General features: G+C 41.7%; 1 protein-coding gene across 8 annotated transcripts; it reads right to left on the bottom strand.

The window, feature by feature from the left end:
* Positions 1-5: 5 nt before the first annotated feature.
* Positions 6-16,992, bottom strand: git2a (G protein-coupled receptor kinase interacting ArfGAP 2a). Of its 8 annotated transcripts, none has more exons than XM_086173944.1 (21): positions 16,620-16,992; positions 12,386-12,519; positions 10,892-11,004; positions 10,650-10,755; positions 10,469-10,555; positions 10,246-10,376; positions 10,067-10,161; positions 9,777-9,822; positions 9,300-9,348; positions 9,148-9,220; positions 8,944-9,041; positions 8,585-8,696; positions 8,347-8,489; positions 7,724-7,873; positions 5,775-6,023; positions 4,801-4,890; positions 3,249-3,331; positions 2,964-3,155; positions 2,620-2,751; positions 2,094-2,157; positions 6-1,298 (listed from the first exon to the last, which is right to left on the bottom strand). In XM_086173944.1, the coding sequence occupies exons 1-21, from the start codon at positions 16,669-16,671 to the stop codon at positions 1,086-1,088; spliced, it is 2,412 nt and encodes an 803-aa protein (XP_086030070.1). In that variant the 5' UTR covers positions 16,672-16,992; the 3' UTR covers positions 6-1,085. The 8 variants fall into 8 exon arrangements, with proteins under 8 accessions (XP_086030070.1, XP_086030069.1, XP_086030076.1 ...); XM_086173943.1 differs by having other exon boundaries at positions 9,300-9,351; positions 16,620-16,991; XM_086173947.1 differs by having other exon boundaries at positions 1,161-1,298; positions 2,591-2,751; positions 9,300-9,351.
* Positions 16,993-17,238: the final 246 nt, after the last annotated feature.

Genomic DNA, 17,238 nt, shown 5'->3' with positions numbered 1-17,238 from the left:
ACAGATTTTATTATAAATTAAGTTTATTTAGAAAATAATATTTATTTATTTTTTCAAATTGTAAATTAACAGCTGCATCACATATATCCCTGCACACTTAAGTACAGTGAAGGACACAAAGTTGATCAGGTGTGAGAATCCGCTCTGAAACACCTGTTGAGGATGAACCGGCACAATTTTACAGAAGAGATCTAGAGTTCTATCCCATATGCTGCACATCACAGAACTATCAGCAACAGAACACGGCGCACATGGACATACATATGGGTATTGGCTCTAAATACTTTGGAACAACACCAAAACTGCAGTGGCACGCAAGATCGCATAATACAGTGCAGAGTGTAATCTTGTAGTAATACACTGAATCTAGAACTTGAAGCAACATAGAGCCGCTGGTGAAGAATACAGCCCTGGCCCTGAACGAGTTCTCTATGCATTCACTGACCTGTCAGATGGGGACGTACATAAATAGCTGCAACAAATACACAGCAGACTGAATTACACTTGGACACAGAACAAGCCATATAAATAGCTTTTCTATGCAACAAATCAGTATTGCAGAGATACAAGTATATGTGAATGAAGTGATCAACATTTAATAGAAGTAACCAGTCTTTTTGAAATGTTTTTATATAACTTGTTTTGTTACAGAACATTTTCCATAAATGAAGGTTCTTTACCCGCAACACTAAAGGCAGTCAATGACAATGGATTCATGATTTTTTTCTTTTTTTTCCTCCCCTATATTATGGCTTGTCAGCATCCATATGTGGCTTTGGACTGATTTCATTGCCAGTAACGTCACATGGATGCACTGTAGTGTGCTTGCTTTCTCTGCTCAAGAAAAGCATATACATCGCAAGCTGATTGAACATTACTTGTAACAAAGAGATACTAAGACTGTTTGAGAGGAATGCGGGAAGCATTTCTCTTCACACAGATTTTTTCCCAAGGTATCCATACTTATATTAATCATAAATAAAAAAAAATGCATGCATATACCACAAGTATAAAAAGTAAAACAAAATAATTTAATGTAAAGAAAACAATGAGATGCTAATGGCTTTGCAGCCTTGTAAGTGCTGTTAGTTGGTATTCTCTTTTGTAGTGATGGTGACAAGCTGCTTGGCTGCCTTGGCAATATCATAAGCACATTGGATGACCTGCTGGGTGACCAGCTGCATGTCCGGTCCTGGGCAGCCATCCGGAGGCACCGCCTTTCTGCATTCGCTCTGAAGCCTGTAAGCACTGGATGTCAACAAGCGCAGTGAGCTCCTCACAGTCTCAGACCGTGGCCTCTGCAGGAGGAAGAAAAAAAAAATAACATGCACAGGTACAGATTTGTTTTTAATCGGGTGCTACACTGTATTGGGACGGAAAGGGGCGGTCGGCTTGAGGACACTGTTTGCGTTTCTATCCACTCCCATTATATAGCATTTAAAGTCAACAATAAAATGAGCAGAAACACCACAGATCAGTAACTGGCACATCGTGTGTCAACAAAGTATATAATTACATGGACAAATGCGATGCATTTCAATTGCATCAAGCTATGACACCAGCTTTTTTTAATCATCACCACCATTGTGTAGAGAAATGCCTCAATGCCACATGTAATTATATACCTTGCACAATTACCATGGCTATTATAAGATTAGGGAGTAGCATTTATTGCAAATAAAAGTTAAAATGAGACATATATTTCATGTTAGACTACATCCAAAGCTTGAATAGCACATTTTTAAGAATACTGTGAACTATGATAAATATTCTGCTATACTTGTCCGATATACAATTTGAGAATGCTTTTGTTTCACACCCAATGAAATGTTATTCTTTGTTACAAAATGCTTGGAAGTGTATGGCAAATAGCTTCAAGCTGTCAATCATATAATCCAGGCTAATGATTGAAAATGTGATCATTGATCTTTAAACTTTATTAATCACATGTGTTGACACGGTCTTATCTGAACCTTGACATTGGGTTATTTATTTAGACTATTATTGATAAGTTGACTGCTAATATACCAAGGAACCCCTGATACAAAAACCTGGTCAGATGACGGATCTGCAGATAATGGAGCTTTCTTTACCTTGGGAAAGAGGGCAGCCATTTCTGTTACAGCCAAATGGATTCTTTCTGAGCAGGGTATGAAGCTGTGAAGACAAGACAAACATGCGTTAACTCGATATATGGTGGCACCATGACGCAGTTCTCTCAACTACAGATCAAATGTTAGTGTTACCAGCCATAAAATGATACCCCTTACCAAACAAAGCACTCATGTGACACCGTGCATCCAATTACACTGTCAGCACGCATTGGGACATTTTATACAAAAGGCTTTGATGACGTTTGTATTCTAACAACATTGATAAATGTGCACATAGTCATACATTATCAGAAAAGTCAGTTGACTGTACTGATGTAACTCCCATCATTAGATGAAGGCTCAAGTCAGCGCGAGCACACACACACACACACACACACACACACGTGCACACACAGTGTTAATGATTCATTAGTGGGTAAGAGGCAAGTAAAGTGAAATGCTGGAAGTGGGTGAGGGATGGAAAAATCAAACTGTGCCTGGGAGACAGGGACAGAGGCCAGAGTACCAGGAGGCAGGGTCGGGGGACTGCAAGCTGAGTGGCTGGAGGGGAGGGGGGGGCTTCTCAGCCCAGGGCACCAGAGTGCTGAAGCATCCTAGGCTGTGCCTGAGCCGACGCACACCTTCACGCTCGCATGGTCTGCTCACAGCCATGGGGCGCGGGGACATCGAAACAACACGGTAACACGGCAGAAGGGTGGAGGGAAAACAAACGAGGGGAATGTAAAGACAGCGGAAAGGAAATGTAATGGAAACTAAAATCAGCTTGAGATAACCAAAATTGATGAGCACAGGACACACACACATTTGGAAGGAAATGTTGAAGGTAGAGAGTTTTCTCAATGTTCTAACCTGTCATGTTTGTTCTCCTGAGCTGCACGCAGAAGTTCCTGGATGTTCTTGGTGATCTGCTCGGTTTTGCGGATGACGTCCTCTGTGCTGGGAAGCGCGGGATCCGGTTCCACCTCCACATCATCTAGTTCGGGAATTGAGCCCCCCTCCCCCAGCCAGCCGCTGCTCCTCAGCCTTCCTCTTCTGCACAGACTGCAGGAGATGCAAAAGAAATAAGGTACTGCTAAAACCCAACACCCATTATCTGTCTGGATTGTGTACTGAGGGACAAGAAACTCATCTTACCCTGAATCATCCACCTCAGTGTCATTAAATGTATTGTCATAGTCACTTTCTGGCATGCTGCTCTGCTTCTCTAACTTTGAGGCCTGGAGGGAAGACATAATTTCAAAGTGATAATATTCCATGGGGCCGAGAATGTAAATCAAGAGACGGGTGGCGAGGCAGAGATTCAACGGGGTGTTGATCGCTGCAACTACCAAACTCACCTTGACATAATAAATAAACATACACCGCAAATATCCCTCATCTGTTCATAATGTTGTTGAGAACAGTGTATCACATCAGTCAAAAATTGCAATACAAACAAAAGTGATGCAGGAGAACCTGAAAAGAAGCTGGTGAAGCTGTGAAGCAAAAGCACAGGATCTTAAAGTGACATGATGACTGGTTAGTAAAATCAGATTATACAGGATTCAAATTTTTTGTTACATCATAAAATCCTGACTCGCATGTAAACATGAACACTATTTTGTCGGATTTTGGTAAGACCATCGCTCAGTGTTTAAGTATGTGTACTATATAAATATTCAAGATTTTATAAGAGAAAACATGTCCGCGTCTATGGAAAGAAATCAACTCTATCCAATCAAGATTTATTACAATATCTGTCTCCATTAAAAACAACTATGCTGACCGATATCTGGATTCCATCAGATCACTAAAGTGCTACTTTGAGCCCCGAGGAGAGTGGTGTGAGATTGCGATGACTTTAGAGATGAACTTTGAATACTCATTTTAAAATCACGGAAAAGACAGAGGAGGCTGAAATCTAGGGTGGGATGTGATCATTTTTGATGTTTCTTTGGTCATCTTTTGAAATAAAAAATGAAATGGATACGGTAGTTAATAGTAATCATATTGGCCTTTGGTGTTTAGCCTTTCAATTTTTGCACAAACATTCATCACATGAAGTGTGAATCTGCTATCACAGATCATACACTACACTAAGATGCATGGCAGGAAATAAATTCAGTCCATGCTGTCTTTTACGGCCTTCAAAATAAGACCGTAAAATGCCTTGACTTTTTTGGTTTTTGACCAGAGGAAGTGAGTACTTGTCTGTTTGTGAGATAGGGTGACATTTTTTTTCATCTTAAATTAAGCTTGAGATTCAAGTTTTTTGAATTTGTAAAACAACTTAGAAAACATAGCTTTTTTTTCCACTTTCAGTGAGACTAGACCTTTAAGCGACCTGAAAAACCATGTACCCTGTACAAACCAAAGCTGACACAAAGACTGCTCGGGTGATGAAAGTATTATCAGCAAGTGGAACATCACAAGCACATATTTCTCTCGAGTGCTCAGACTGAGGCAGAGGTTTTGCATTTGCAAAACCACAAACCTGTCTTTGGTAAGCTGTAAAGTGGGGGATGACGCTGATGAAGGCGGGTGTCTTATGGTGAAGGCGGCTGGTGGGCGGCAGCTCATGCAATGCTGTAGACAGTGAGCGGCATTCGGAGGAGAGCAGAATAATGGAGGAGGAGTCGGTTAAGAGACACCCGGCGGACTTGCTGTGTCACGCCGGGCGGGGGAACCAAGTGAAGATGTACTTAACCTTTTGTGTATTTTCATCCTTTGACCAAGACAGGGTGGATGGAAATGAGGGGAGGGATGAAGAGGTGGTGACAAAAGCTCCCCTTTCCCTCTAAAGACAGGGTTCAAATCACAATTTAAGGAGACGGATCGTTTTGAATAGAATCATCTGAAATGAATGAATGCTCACAAGATGGATCGTGAGATGCAGGAAATGAGGTGTCACAGCCTATGATATAGTCTCTTACAAAAATGAAAAAAATCCCTTTATATAACTCCAAAATAATCAGCTACTTTACTGAGAAGGGGGAAAAAATATTGAATGAAATTCACAATTTACACAACTACAATTTTGTAATTTTTAAGTACGTTTAAGTAATAATTGAGAACAAGCTTTGGTTATTGATATATTAACGCTATGGTGTGCAAAAAACGTACAACAGCTTTCTATCATTATTTATTACTCTGTCGGACTCCTAACCATGTCTTTGCTGAGCACAACACGGCCGAAGAGCTGATAAAATCATCCATTAGGACAAAAAACAAATCATCTAAAAGCACAAACAAGACAGTGGAAGTAATGATGTGCGTTTGTCATGCAGTACAAAACACAGAGTATTTGTATGGTTGTTTTAATGCTTCATCAACATAAAACAATACACACCTTCAAAGTATATCACAACAACACTGTCCTGACATGTAAAAGTACTTTTGGTTGGCAGCACACCGGTAAACAACAGATGTATGCAGATAATGGTCTTGCGCGTATATGGGATGAAAAAAAAAGTGACCCAATGTGTCTTGATGCATGGCTTTGGGCGGTTTAATGACAAGCGTAAAAATTTGTAAATCACGACAGAAGATTGGAGGGATATTGAAAAAAAAAAAAAAAAAAAAAAGGAGACAGGTTTGGAGAAAAGGCGAGGATATGAGGGACAGTCGCAGAAAATAGCAGTGGAGAAGAAAATGAAAGGAGTGCAGGGAGTGCTTACTTACATGAGGTGGGAAGGGTTGCAGGGTGGGGATTGCCTCCTCTGGGTAGGGGGGTTCCCCTTTAGGGAGATAGGGCTTCAGACCTGAGCCGGTCTCATACATAGTCGCGGGCCGACTGGCCCGAACAGACTGCCGGCGTTTCAGGGCTGAGGGGCTGGAGGGGTCAGGGTAGTCTGAACCGCCGGGAATCTGATAGATATTGGTTGTGACCTGGCGCCTAAGAGAGGTGTTCTCGCTTTGCAGAGATTGCAGCTGGAAGAGACAGTCAGCAATAGACTAAGAGGTGCTCTCAGCAAAGCAAGCATTTCCCCTGTTCTGCTCTGTTTCTTCTTACAGCATTAAACAGTTCAGATTACATTTCATGCCTTCTGTTCATAGACTGTGTATACAGCAACAGTGTTCAAGCCATTTCTGACAAGGTTTGAAACGGATGAGAACACTATTATGAAGAGTACATTAAATTAAAAAAAAACTGCATTTTAATTGTTCATTTCTTTTTCCTGGGATGAGGTTCCATAATTGGCTTGATAGTTGAGTTGTGATGTGAATAAACAACAACACTGATTTTTAAATTCATTTAAGTCTGATTAAAAATGAAATCAGTTTATATTTCAATGAAAAGTAAACAGAGTTTGTTTTTCGTTTTGCTGCAGCATCAGCTGATGATATTGTTGCGGTTGTTGGTGGACGTTGGTTTGCTTCTCCATCACATCCAACCACCACAATTAAGAAAAAATATTATGACGGGGTTTTTTCCTTTTCTAATTGAATGCAAAGCAAGTGATAAGCAAGAAAAAGACTGTGGCATAAGTGAGCAACAGAGTCAGAGAGGGAACTAGAGTACAAAAATAGGACACAAAGATTGTGACAGTGTTAAAGTTATTAAAGAATGACCAAAAATAAGCACAGCAATTTAGCTAAAAAAGCGGAAATATCTGCATCGAAGGCGGTGAAAATAAAAGATGTTTTTGAATTTATGACACAATGATGTAAATATCAGTCTGAATTATTTTGCTTGAAGGACAGAACTGGGTTCTAGAGCCATCAAATGCTCTGCTCTATGAAATGATTGTTGTCACATTGCTATAATCCTAACATCTTAACTTTCTATCAGTGTGTTTTTGCTGACAGTCTGTTATCAAAAGCTAAGACAATGTCTAATCACATTGTTATAAACACGTATGTGTGTGATTGTGCTGTTTGTCAGCGGCAGGTGTCACAGTGGCTTCGGAGTGGCAGCTGATCAGCAACCTTCAACATCCAAATTTAAAAAGGTAGAAACAAGAGTGAACCCGGTAAGTCGGACCATCTAAACTGAAATTTTTGCATACATCTGAGTAAAAAAAAACAGTCATTCACATAAAACAGGCTACTATCACTTCTACAATTCACACTTAAATTGCCATGAAATGTGACCACTTGGAAAACATGTTAAACAAATCAATCTTCATTTACTAAACATCCAAAAGTATCCAATGCAAAAAGGACACGGTATATATGTGATGAAGCAAGGCACACACATACAATTTGTGTTAGTTATTATTAATGAATAACCCATGCATTGTCTTTGGACATGCTTGTTAGTAACATGTGACAGTTGAGCATTTAGTCTAATCTATTACAAAGAAAGGGGATTTAACTGGAGTAAGGGTGCATTTCCTCCGCAAACATCCAAAATACAAACCAAAGGAACCCCTTCGTCTGGAATTTAGACTTTGAACCTAAACATGCTGGCTACAACAGAGGATGGGCAACCGGTAGGGCGTTGTGGCAGCATTGTCTTGCAACACAGTGTTCTGATTCAGGTAGCTGAACCCTCAATTAAAGCCAGAGACTAGGTCTGCACACCAGAGAGAGATCACACAGGGCCAGTGCTGCCGTCCACTGCGGCCCCCCTCCCCTCAGTCCGGCCCCCGGTGTTAGTGATCTTATTGTTGGACTGCGGTGGATACCTTTTTCTGCATCAGCCGCAGCTCGTCGCTGAGGTTGCTGTTGGCTTTCATGAGATGCTGGATCTTCGCCTCGGAGGCAGAGAGAGCATTCTTTACGTCCAAGTATTCTTGCATAGTGATTGGGCCGTCCGAGAGGTCCGAGTCCAGGCTCTGTCGGGGAAGAAGCGGTTATTCTCATGGTAGTACAGGCACCTCAGCAAGCCAGGGTACAAAAGAAATGACTGAAAAATGTCCATAAATGTTTGGCGTGATTACACACTTAAAGAAGGAGACGGTGTGCTTAATAACCTCCAGTAACAAGGTTATATGATCATGTCACGTTAGAGCCTAAAGATAGAATACTTGAAATGTGATGCCTCTGTGGTAGAAAGAATGGCAGCCTGCAAATTGGAAGATTAGTTCAACCCCCCTATGCCACGAAGACTGTGTCGAAGTATCCTTGACCGAGATACTGAACCACTTATTGCTCTTCATGAGCAAGTTAATGACGCGAGTGAGACAATAGCGTGAAGCCTCTTTTTTTTTTACGGATGTATTAATTTTCCAAAAAATATCACGTCGGACTTCATGACGTCAACCGTTGTTTGTGAATTTTCTGCTTCGTGAAAGTGACACGGTGATACCTTGGTCCGGTCTCCTTTACTTGAGGGGAGCTCTTGATCCGTGTCCTCGTCGGATGCCACGCTGTCATAGTCGGGCTGGTCATTGTCCTGGCTGTTACTACACTGCCTGACAGCCACATTTTTCAGGATGAGTTCAACATTATCTGAAATCCCAAAAACCAAAGTGACACTTCTTCATCTGTGTTGAGCCTCCTCTTCGCCAACATCTTCAGATTACATAAGCCGAATGGGTACTTACCCTTGGGACTGACGACTGAATTCCCTTGCTGCCTGCGCTTTGCATCACTTAGTATGTCGATTACAAGAGTAGCAAATTCATGTGCATTAAATCTTGCAAGTTTCTGGCGTCCCTAAATACAAAGAGTTACCCCAGTCAGTTTTCAGTCGAAGTGTGAGAGAAAATGCGAATGAAAAATTTGTACTCGTTTCAAATCTTGATCATTTTTACATTGAGTTTACAGTTTCCATAGAAAATTAAACTTTTATACACAACTTTATAATGCATTTTTTTATTGGACACATTTAATGTGGAAAAGTCAAGTAAAATAGCTGAGAGATAGTCCTGAATCCTAAAACTGTACTCTGACGGCGACTTGCCTGGTTTCGTGTCGATGAGTATTCTGGATTGACGGGAAGGAAAGGAACCACGGTGGTCTCGGTCACCAGGGTGCTGTGATTCTGTGTTGCCAGCCACACTGCGAAGAACACGAGGTCAAATGTACGACAGCACCGGCGATGTCTCAAATGACTCCGCCTATTGCAAATTGTTTTTTCGGGAGACGAGGGAACCCGAACCCCCACCTGCATCGGTCTCTCGTCTGTCCACCTCATCGTACACGTCCATGGCCAGCTCCTCAAACAAATGATTACTAAGCTGCAGGAAATGGAAAAATATTAATGCCAGACCTATAATCTTCGAGTCAGTAAACTAGAAAATAACACAGTACACTTACGGACTGGAGCTTCTTCTTTGCTGCCTTGGCCAGTTCTGATAAATCTAAACTGCTAAGGGAAAAAAAAAAAAACACAGCAAATAATTCACATTACCATTCAACTAAAATGCTATGTCAACATTAAGAAATGATTCATCGGGACAAATACTTACATGTTCCTTATCCATCAATAGAGAGCAATAAAAACACCAAATGTTTTATTTGAACAAAAGCAAATTACTCTGATCTATCAAAACAGACGTGATTGAAAATGAACAGCCCGTTGGCTCTGTTTCCTTTAACACATAGAACAGATGCTCGGCGGCCCAACAGCATGTCACAACAGGCCTCAAAGCGAAATTACAACCATAAACAACTACAGCACTACCTCGCAGGACCCACTTTGTTGGCTCCATGAAAGTTTAACCCATTCACTTATCCATAGCATTCATAGACAAATCCCACTTAAGGCCTTTTTTTTTTTTTTTTTTTTTTTACCTGTCAGCCATTTGAGGAACGATGAAATGCTGGCCATTTTTATGGTCTGAAAGAAGCAGCAAAAATATCCTGGATCAACGCCGGCATCATCATGAGCAATAATTATTTGGAATATTTGGACCCTCATTGAAGCAGAATTTAAGATTTAACGATTTATATGCAAAACAAATATTGGGAAAGAAATATTAATTTACAGGCTGATTATGAGTCCCATAGAGGTGATATGTTTTCATTATAACCCTAATTTTAAACACACGGTAACTTCAATTGAAAGACATTTTATAGTATACCCGGTTTTCTCCCACACAAGTAGAATGCCAGTCGATCGGTCAGCTCGTACTGAATCTCGACCAGTCGATCTCCCAGATCATGATGGCCAGCCTCCCTGAGAAGACATCCAAGGGATGAAATTGCGATCGACTCTGCGTGAAACTATAAAACGTAACACGGAAACAGTCTCACGGCTAACCTGGCATAATCAATGGGAGTTTTGCCATTGGTGTCGAGAGCTCCAGGATCTGCCCCATAAACGGTGAGCAGTTCAGCCTGAGAGACTTGTCCTGCCTTTGCTGCTACATGCAAGGGAGTATTCCCTTTTTCCTTGAGAGAGGCAATATGTCAGACCAAAAGAACAGGAAAAAAAAAACCTATACAAATATGAAAATCCACACTTTGCATGAAAGGAATCTTACTGGATGGAAAAAATTAGCTTGGGCTCCCAGAGATAGCAACCTCAGGCAAGTCTCAAGATTCCCAGTGCGAACGCTTGAGTGAAGTTGCTGGGGGGGGGATCTTAGAGTGAGCTTTACAGTTACATCAGCCTGTCCAAAGAAATGTCAAAGATTTCACTAGTGAGCAGCTACTCCTCCTTACCTTACTCAAATCCTTGGCTGTCAAACTGTCATCCTCGCGGCAAGGCATCCGATGAACAAATGCCAGCATTTGATATTTGGCCTTTATAAATTCCGATTTGTTTGGGCTTCAAGGACCACATTCAGAACAGACATTCAGGCAAAAAGAGAGCAAAGAATAAGCTGGAGACACATGAATATGACTTGAGAAGAGGTAGAAAAAAAAAAACACTTCGGAATTGTTTAACAAGCTCGATAACTCACTGTAATTTGTCCTGAGGGTTCGCCTTGCGTTTCCCGCTCATCACAGATGCAGGGTCCAACAGGGAGTGCTCCCAGATTGAATTTGCACCATTGTTGTATAAAGTCTGAACCATCTGAATAAAAAGAAAAGAAAACTGTGAAATATATCCCGCTGATTTAGATGCTAAAATGTCAAGCCATACATGTTTAACCACTTATTTCTTACTTAAAAGCAATTGCTCAGTACTCTTGATTTTCAATAAAGATGACTTTAAAAGCAAGGCTGTGAAACTTTCAGTCACAACACCAGAAGTCTAACTTTTACATCCCCCTTGCATACATCTTAATTACTGAGTAAATTAGCATACAGTTTAATAAAATAGCCAAGAATTTTCCAAACCAAAAAAAAACATTACCTTATCACAAAAAAGAGGAACAAGTGCCAACACACACTTATATATAGGATGATTAATTTTGCAGGTCCTAGTTCTAGTGCCTCCCTTTTGACACCTTTAAGCTGAGGTGTACAATGACACGTGCGCATCATGTGTGGCCCAACATGAAGTCCTAATAACAGGGCAGGCAGTGTTTGAAAGTCATATGATCAAGCTATTGGAAAATCTGGCAAACCATACTGGTTTTGGGAGGAGGGTACGACTTGTCAAAACTCCAGATGAACCCAGAGAAGCGAGAGAGGAGGGGCCTCGTAAGAACGCGGAAGAATTTCCTATTAAAAGTGGCTCGGGCTGTTCGCAGGATGACGCGTCAGTTGGCTCCGGCTTGACCAACACAATACAGGGACGGTCAATAACCAGAAAAAAACTGGGCACGAATCCCGTTAATCGTTACGGTGCAAGGCAAAGCTTTGGGGCATCCCTCAGGAAGGGAGTGTTTGGCAGGCTTCTCAGACTCGGTGTTCATAATACAACCCTCCCGAGACAAGGAGAAATCAGTGCTCTGTGAGATCAATGAGCATCTGTGTTATACATATTGAACTGACAGGGAACAGGATGTTGCCACATTATGATCGGGATGTTCACGGTAAAAAAAAAAAAAGAAAAAAAAAAATCACCTTTGATTTCAAGAATCCACAATTCAGCACAACGTCTGTTGATGGCATTCTTTACATAATCAATGTATTGAAGAGGCCTTTGTGAAAGGATCATACCATGATAAAGGAATTCTATCATCCTGTTTTTGGTTTAAACTATACAAACATGAGACAATAGACAAAGAACAATGATGAGAATTTGGGTTATTTTAGGAAGCCTGGTCAATGCTCGGCTGAGTATTGCATGTTAGCACTTTTTGTGGCTGTATGGCTCTTCTTTTGGAAAACCATCTAGTTTTTAAAATTCAGCTACATGCCTGCTGAATATTTTTAATGAGCTTTCAAAAAATATCCAAACAAATCGATCTAATGAAGAGAAACTTTATACCCAATCAGAAAAGTGATATGAGATGAGATGAGAACAACTCACTTGTGAATTATAGTTTCCTGTTTGTAGTTATTACCTGTAGCTGCGTAGGAGGCCATGGTGTGTGTGTCAGGTGTCGGACCTGAGAGCTGTGTCTACCCAGACTTCGATGCACGCTGCAGCACTCGTCACAAATCAACACACCCCTGTTCACTGAGGCCCAGCGAGGTTCTTGGGAGGGAGGAGAAGCATAGCTGTTAACTTCCCGTTTCTCATACAGTATGTATTACAACTCTTGATTTTGCAACTTGGGCTGGAGAAAAAAAAATGATGTGCTGTTTGACCATTTTGTAATACTTTTTTCTTTTTATAAATACACCAAAATGTATCGCCTGTACTTGACCACATCTAGAAAGCAGCACCCGGAAACCACTTCTGCTTAAGTTTGCAGTCCCGTTATATGAGCATAAACACTGACAGTGCAGGGAATCCAACGCCTACATGGAACTGCAGGAACTGTAACTCAGGATGCAGCAGCCCTAATCACTAAGCAGTTGATTTACAAATAATCTGTGATGCTAGCTTTATGCCTTCTTATTCCATGTTTGAAATGCCCAACTATGAACATCAGATGTATTATCATGTGTCCACCTGCAAGCGCTGTGGTTGCAGGCATGATACAGTCAATTCCCATTCACGTGAATGCAAAATCTTAAAACACAATATAAACTTGCATGAACTGGTTATGTTTTAGTGGACAGATGGTGAAGATCAAATAAACTCCATTGCATTTGTAACAAATGTCATATCACAGGCTGCCTTAGACAGTTTCTTCAACATCCATCCTGCAACAAAAGCTACACCGATAACAACGTGTCAATCACACGTTGAAGTCACAGCAACATAATATACGTCTTATTCTCATGTCCATGACACATCACTACCATGCAGTGGTTGTCCAGGTGTTGGTTCCACTTATGGTGTTTCAGCCAGTGTGTCACCTGGTCATCATTGCCATGACAATATCATAGCCTTATTGGGCTGCCGTTTAATCGGAGAGTTAATCGTGGCTTTCCAGACAGTTTTGACAGTCAGCAATCAACTCTGTACTTGTTGATTTGTTACATGGGATTCTGACAGTCTCCCTTACCAGGTGATGGTTCACTCAGGGATGAGCACCCTTTTCTCAACTGCTGACTGCCCTATGATGTAGAGCCAGAAAATGGCAGTGGTGATCTGTATGGGTTGACACGCTTCCCTCTGAGGACTGCCAACATTCGCTACTCTTTGCTGGGTGTGGTGATTCTCTCCTACATTTGCTTGAAGACGGCTGCCTGACTTGACAAATGCTGTGGGTGCAGGCTTTGTTTTATTCTGGGGTGTGGCACGCTGCTACTCGACATCTCCCCAGGACATTCATCAGCTTGCTCTGAACTAAATCATTGCACGACCTGGAGCAAACCCTGAGCGGTTGCCACTTTAAGAGCCTAAAATGTGCAAGATGTTTGCTGTGCTTCAATGCAGTCAGGTGAGGTTTCGGAGATTATTAAAGCCCACCCCTCTGAGGAAGCTAAGCCTGCTCAGTGGCATCCTCTAAATGTCCGTCCTAATCATGCACAATTTTCAGTACATCCCAATAGAGCCGGGCTTCTCGACCTTTATGTAGAATCACCCCTGCTGTAGTCCGGTGATTTCGTCCCACCACAAAGATCTTGTGCTGTTTCTTGGTGGCTTTCAATTAAAATGATTGTAAAACTCCCCTGCCAAATTTGGTATCACTGGTCTGGACTTTACCAATAACATCTCTCTTTCAGTCTAGCGATGGCATGTTCTGCATCATCATGTGGCTTCCACTTCTGGTCTGCATGGATGGTGTCATTTGGACTCCTTGTGAGATAGTTAGATGACTCACTCAGCTCCGGTCTAAGGCATGCCTTGACTTGATTGCAATGAAGATTGATGAATTTCAGAGGGCGCTACTACGTTACAGCTGAAGAGATCTGGGTCCCCAAAACAAATGGTAAGCCAAATCGCATTTGATCTTTTGGATGTGTCCCCTTGGAATTAAGATTAAATGTGGTGGCTAGCGATCAAGGTCGAGGTGATGACGAAAACACTATTTTGACAGGTAACTACTTCAATATGACTGAATTTTAACATACTCTTATGAACACGTCTTACAGAATAAAAAATTAGAACATCCCACATTCAAAAGGTCGAGGATAAATTTCTGTTTGAAATAATAATGTTGAGTGAAAGCTATTGCGAGGCCGCTATGAAGTTCTTCTGAGTCTTCGCGTAAAAGCTGTGACAGATATCTGCAGCATCTGTTTGGCAGACACATACAAATGCAAAGAGTAGTTTCCCAACTGTGATCAAAGCTGAAACTAATATCGCATGATGTATTCTCAGATAAAAGGAAAAGCTATGAATCAGTAGCAAGTGCTTGAGGCCTTTTTGAACCTATAATAACATGAATACCCTTGCCTGTCATTGCCAGGCCAAAAAGCCCAGATAGGCTATGCAGCAAAAACATCTTACCGAAGTGTTTTAGCCCTTTTTGAAAAGTAAGTAAACTGTCCAGGACATTTAACACACTTCAGCCACATCAAAACTGTCCTAATATTGTCTTGTCTAGGTATCGACTCCATCCAGCCTGGGATTATTGATTGACCCAATATTCGCAAAACTGTTTGTGAAATTTAATACTGAAATGAACAGGCGAGGGGCCAGACAGATAGAGTGGGTGAGAGTCAAATCTGAACCCGCCAGATTCATCTCTTTACACTATCTCTTTTAGGATCGTGAAATCCACTTCTGTGTAAAAGGGAAGTGGAAGCATTTATGTGTGTTCGGTTGAAGGACCTGTTTGCGCGATTGATTAATTCACTTCCTCTTTTTAAAACAAAGAAAATTGCTGTTTACGTTGGCGGCACAAATCGATGGATTGCTTGTCTTGCTGACCCTATTAAGACCTAACACCCTGTATTATCATTGCCTTGAGTATAATCATCAAGTGCTATAATATACATGTGTATTTCACCTTGACCTGTTTACAAGTACCATAACTACTGTGTGCATTGAGCCACTCTTGAGGTTTCAGGACAAAAATACATGAAACTCATTTGGCTCACTGATAGTCAATAAACTCCTAAGGGTATTGAGTGGCAGGTACTTTAACAAGCCAACAGCTGAGGCATCATAGGAACAGCTGCAGGGGTTTCTGGTCAGACTCTGGCACCTGGTCCTTGGTTTTAGCGTCTTGTCCAAACAACTATGCATTGAGCCCTGAATGCTGCCATGCCTATTTCACCCTTTCCTCAACAAGTGCTGCTAAATTTAATACCACATCTTGAAACTAAAAATATTCACACCCAACAACAAATGGTCGGTCAAGCCAACTGCTGCAAGGACACAGGGTGGTGTTGAGAATTGGCAGACTGCTCAAAATTGAGATGATTTGTATATCCTCTTTAGTTTTCTTGATGACATTTTGCGCATCGAACTCCAGCACCAAACATGAGACGTGTGCTTATGTTTCTTTAAATATTAAAATAGATCAAATTAACAATACATATTGTTATCACAGTGGCAAGAAAATGTCTTCTGCATTGAAAGCTTGAAGCCAATTCACTCTGTATCCTGTTTGGCTTCCTGTACTTGCAGAAAAACACCACGTCACATCTCAGTAAACTAGACTTTTGAAAGTTCCCCCCACACAAAGCAACAAGTGCTGATACAGATTCAATAGAAGCGTTTGTGTTTTTAAAAAAAGGTTAATCGTAGAGCATGTAAATCACAGTAGGAAAACACTGTTCTCAGACAGCACAAAGCAGCATGGACAATGGAATTTCTTTTCATCAGTGACAGAAAAATAACATGATGGGAATCGGATGATTGATGAAATCTTCAATAGACCTAACTTCTGCCACTTAGAAAATAAACTTAAAAATAAAAGCTTTCGTCTAGAGGGACCACAGTGCCATCCCAGACTGTAGAATAGTCAAGAGACGCGACAGGGAAGATTTCACTTCAACAAAAGCAATGTTTACTTTGATAATTCATCACGATAGCTTAGTTTCCTGTGCGATTTGGCAGAAGCAGATAAGACGCGTAGGACTGCATCCTCCACCTTGAAGCCCGACGGAGCGCCTCAGAACCCACGGAAATAATAATACAAAATTAAAAAGCACAGCGCGGGGCCGATAATCCGATTTCCACTTAAGTGCGAGACGGGGAGGCTTCGGGCTCAACGAAGCTTCAATGGACCAGACGTCAGTGGGCACGAAATAACAGCTACCAGCTAGCAGCACTGACGTGTGTTTGCTTACCTGGGACGCAGCAGTCGGCGCAGACATCAAGGTTTCGCATGCGTTTAGACATTCTTTCCTCGGGAAGAAATGTCTTTTTTCCAAAATTACAACCGTGTTCTATCCGTTAAGCTAATCATTGATTACTCCGCGGAGGTGCTTTCCGCGTTAGCTCCGGCTAGCAAAGGAAGACAGTTCCAAACAACGAACTGCTACTTCGCGTAACGGTTGCGTTACGACCATTATAACGTTTCCATCCCGGCGTGAGATACGACAGCTGCTCGCCTGGAAGTTAGCCGACTTAGCACCTGACGGGCTCGGCACCCTACGCCCGCCCGGTAGTTTGCTCTGTCTCTGTCTCTGGTGGACAAACGGCAGCAACAACACTTTTCGGCGCCGCAGCACCTGAGCTCACTCTACCCCGGGTTGAGCCTGACAGGGAACTTTTCCCCAAATATCCCCGAAACCGTCCGGTTATTACGCCCGAAGTTGCGCTCCAATCAGAGATGCGCGTTTAGTCGCGCTTATTACGCGGTCGTAAAATTATTATGATTGCTATAATCCACTATTTCTAGGCAAAGGAACATGGGCCAACTAGTTGGATTCACTTGGAAAACAGATCCATTTACACTCAAGTGCT

This window comes from Fistularia commersonii, chromosome 26 (assembly GCF_037954325.1).
Source record: "Fistularia commersonii isolate RoL2024-O1a breed Wild chromosome 26, RoL_Fcom_v1.0, whole genome shotgun sequence".
Classification (NCBI taxonomy): Eukaryota; Metazoa; Chordata; class Actinopteri; order Syngnathiformes; family Fistulariidae; genus Fistularia; species Fistularia commersonii.
This window is presented reverse-complemented; position numbering and strand designations above follow the sequence as displayed.